General features: G+C 29.8%; 1 protein-coding gene across 1 annotated transcript; it reads right to left on the bottom strand.

Annotated features, from left to right (window-relative positions):
- Nucleotides 1-665: 665 nt before the first annotated feature.
- Nucleotides 666-3,340, bottom strand: LOC122520914 (interaptin-like). The gene is made up of 5 exons (XM_043641233.1): nucleotides 2,050-3,340; nucleotides 1,878-1,956; nucleotides 1,376-1,597; nucleotides 1,174-1,316; nucleotides 666-1,091 (listed from the first exon to the last, which is right to left on the bottom strand). The coding sequence occupies exons 1-5, from the start codon at nucleotides 3,322-3,324 to the stop codon at nucleotides 924-926; spliced, it is 1,887 nt and encodes a 628-aa protein (XP_043497168.1). The 5' UTR covers nucleotides 3,325-3,340; the 3' UTR covers nucleotides 666-923.
- Nucleotides 3,341-3,866: the final 526 nt, after the last annotated feature.

The following is a 3,866-nucleotide window of genomic DNA, read 5'->3' as shown; positions in this document are numbered from 1 at the left end:
GGCCCCATGAGGATGATGTTATTCGAAGCACGAATTCTGTATCAGACCTTGACGAAACGAGTTCTTACCAGTTCCTTGCTCGTACGCATCAGCGACTTCTTCTTATTTTTCTTCTTCTCCCTGTCGACTACTTCGACGTCCTGTTTCTCCATTTTATTCTTATTAGTTTCCTCCGCTTCCCTTTCGGGCCTCTCGACGACCGGTTTGCGAAGCTTTCTTTTGTTTATCAACTCTTTCGAGGGCGGATCGCGAATAGGTTCATGTCGACGACAGAGAAGTAAACAAAGATTAGATAAATTTCATTTTTTAAAGTGTATAACGTTTTGTTGATTTTTTAGTTTTTTTTTTTCTTATTAATTTTTCAATTTATCTTAGGACAGATTTCGTTATATGATTACAAAATAATTTCTCGGTTAAACAATTTTTTTTTCTTTCAAAAATATTGAATTATTCTCGAAAAGTAATTTAAAATTGAATGTTATTTTTTTGTTGTAAAAATGATGGAATATAAGTATGCAACATATTATAAGAACAAACCTATATGCTAGGTTTAATTTTTTTTTTTTTCATAAAAGAAATATGCAAAATACCGAATCAAAAAATTCTCCAATGATTTGACATTTTAATATACTTACGCGATATTATACTTACGATTTTATATACTACTAAATGTGCGAAGATATATAATATTTATAATATATCCGATAATTTATCTGCTATTTCTTTTTTTTAAAAAAAAGAAAAAATTACCAACCCATAACACTGTCATTAATTTTTTTCTGTTCAGCTTCGATCCATCGTTTTCTTTCGGCTGCTTCCTCCTGTGGACCACCTCGCATCCTAAATCAAAAATAAAAAGAAAATTAATTAATCTATACATTATTTGCACGTACGAATTATTGTTAATTGTTATTTATAAATATTTACCATGCTTCGGCACAAGCACGATCCCGAGGAAACACTGGCCTGTCGTCCAGATATTGAAGATTTTTACACTTCAATATCATCGTTTTTCGATACATTTTGATTTCTTTTAAAACCGGATTACCCGTTAAAGCTAATACCCTTAATGATTTCATATCACCGAGAATCTGTGAAATAAATCTTTTCATAATATATGACAAACTCGAGCTATTTTTTATGTTCTTTTTTTTTTTTGAATAATCAACGTACATCAACAATATCGAAAGTATCGATTCGATTGTGAGAAAGATCCAATATCGAAAGATATTCCAATAATCGTAGATGTTCGATATCGGTATTACTTTGTAAAAAATTATAAGACAAGTTCAACGTGTTCAGGTACTTCAGACTATCTGAAAACGATGTGTATTAAGAGAAAATTAGATTATCTATAGATAAATTTATGATTTACCAAGATTCTCGATCTTTCTAATCATATTGTGAGATAGATTTAATGTATCCAACTTCGTCAAATATTCCAAATTCTCGATTTTGCTGATAATATTGTGATGAAGATACAAAGATCTCAATTCACTTTGATTCTCGAGATTAGCAATTTCTTTTATTCCGTTACTTTCCAACCAAAGTGTCTTCAAACCGGTGTATTTTTCCAAATTTTCAATAAACGTGAAACCTAAAGTTTTTTAAAGTTTGAAATGTTCAAAATGTTAACATTATTGATCGATAATCTATTAATAGTCATAGTTTATTTATATTTATTAATAATATAATTTATATTTCTCTTTTTTCAAAATACAAATATTAAAATACAAATAGAAATATTATTTCTATTATTTGTGATATTTAATTTTAACAAAACCGGGTCAATCGTTAATAAGAATTAACATTTATTATGAGTATTAGTATTTAAAAAAAAATAAAGGATAATTTAATTCATTTGATTGAAAATTTACCTTTGTAATGCAAGTACAGTACATCGTTCAACCATGGTGTCTGATAAAGCTTATGTTCCCTACAATGTTTTTTGATAAGCTGCTCTGTCATTCTAAAAATGATGAATTCGATATATCAAACAGTAACAACAATAAATAATATTTCGTTTTAGTATACGCGATATATTTATTACCTTATTCCATGCTTTTTTTCATCGTAATCATAAACTTTCCCTTTGATGAAGGGCCTGTTTTCTTTTTCTGCCAAATCGGCCAAAAGTGATTCATAGGAATCGTCATCGATTTTTGTGACAGTTTTCTCATCGGTTGATGACGAAGTTTCGATTATGTTCGTTTCGCTAGATTCTTTCAATTCTGAATCAGATGATGTTACAGTTATTTGAATTTCATTGGATTTGTCATTTGCAACTTTCGATTCTTCGTTTTGGCATTCAACCATTGTTTCTTCTTCCTCTTTACAATTATCTTTATCTTTATTTTTGATTATCAACGTTGAATCATTATCAGAAGTAACCGTTAGATCATCGATCATAGAATTAAATTTATTTTCGATTATGCCAGTAATCAAATTTTCCTTGACAAATCTAACGATCGTTTTTTCTTCCCTCTCGTCTTTGTATTTTTGTTTAATTTCAATCGAATTATTTTCAATATTTAAATCATGCGATTCACTTTTCTCTTCATTTATGATTTCTAAATTGTTCGAAAATCGTCTGTTCATGTCTACCATTTTATCCTTCAAATCTTTTTCCATCGCTTTAATTCTATAATTTTCCGTAACTTCGTCCTTTGTCAAAGGCATTTCCATAAACGGTGATCTTTGATTTTCAAGAACATTCTCTTCCAATTCATCCACGTCCAATTTAGAATTTTCATAATTCACTATTTCGGCAATTGCTTTCTGTTCCATCAACAATTCTTCAAACTCACGAAATTCAACAGCTAAATCCTTCAAGGATTCCTCTTTCGAATCTTCGATTTTTCTCTTTTGTTCGATTATTTTTTCACCAATTTCACGAACTTCTTCTTCGGATTTGTAACGAGTTGAATCCAATAACCTGGCCAATGTTTTAGCATGATCCTCGATCATTTCTATCTTTCTATTAACTAATCCATTATTTTCTTCTTCTTCTTCTTCTTCTTTATCCACTTTTTTTAGATCATTTTCATCATTCGTTGAAATCATTTCATTGGATTCATTAATGTCCAATGCATCGAAATATTCCAACAATTCTTCCTGTTCGTTTTTAACACGTTCTTCGTCCAAACGTTCCATTGATAAATAATCCGAACAATAATCATTTTCAATTGGTTCCTTGATTTTATTATTAACAAAAGAATCTTCTTCTCGTATATTCATTATGTTTATAGCATCTTCCGAATTTAAATAATACAACATATCATCGAAAGTTTCCAAACGTGATTCGTTTGAATTTTCAAATAACATCGATGCCAATTTTTCTAATCTTTTACCAGCTTCTACAATATTTTCTTGTTTTATCAAATTTTCTTCTTCCTCTTCTTCCTCTTCTTCCTCTTCTTCCTCTTCTTCCTCTTCTAAAACAAATTTGTTCAATTCGGAATCGAGAGAAAAATCTATCGAAATTTTGTCGTCGTTACTTTGACAAATAATATCAGATGTTTCTAATTTTTCCAATTCCTCCAAATCGATGGTAGTTGAAGTTTCGTTTATCGACAAATCGTTCGTACAATTTTTAATCATTTCTTCTCGATGATTATTATCTTGCAAAAATTCGTCGCAAGTTTCCAACGAAACGATCGAATTGTTCGTAGAATTTTCTCTTTCCGGGATATTTGTTTCATTCAAGATCATTTTTTTACAATCATCGTCATCATCGTCGTTGTTATTTTGTTCACGTTCTGAATTACAAGAATCCGACAAATTGTCAATAATTTCTTCGTTATTAACAACCGTTCTAGTATCCGATTCGGTATCGAAAAAAGCCAAAGCATATTCTTCCAAATCAC

Source organism: Polistes fuscatus, unplaced genomic scaffold (assembly GCF_010416935.1).
Source record: "Polistes fuscatus isolate 324 unplaced genomic scaffold, CU_Pfus_HIC Scaffold4, whole genome shotgun sequence".
Lineage (NCBI taxonomy): Eukaryota > Metazoa > Arthropoda > Insecta > Hymenoptera > Vespidae > Polistes > Polistes fuscatus.
Note: the sequence above shows the minus strand (reverse complement) of the source record. Positions and strands in the feature narration are given on the sequence as shown.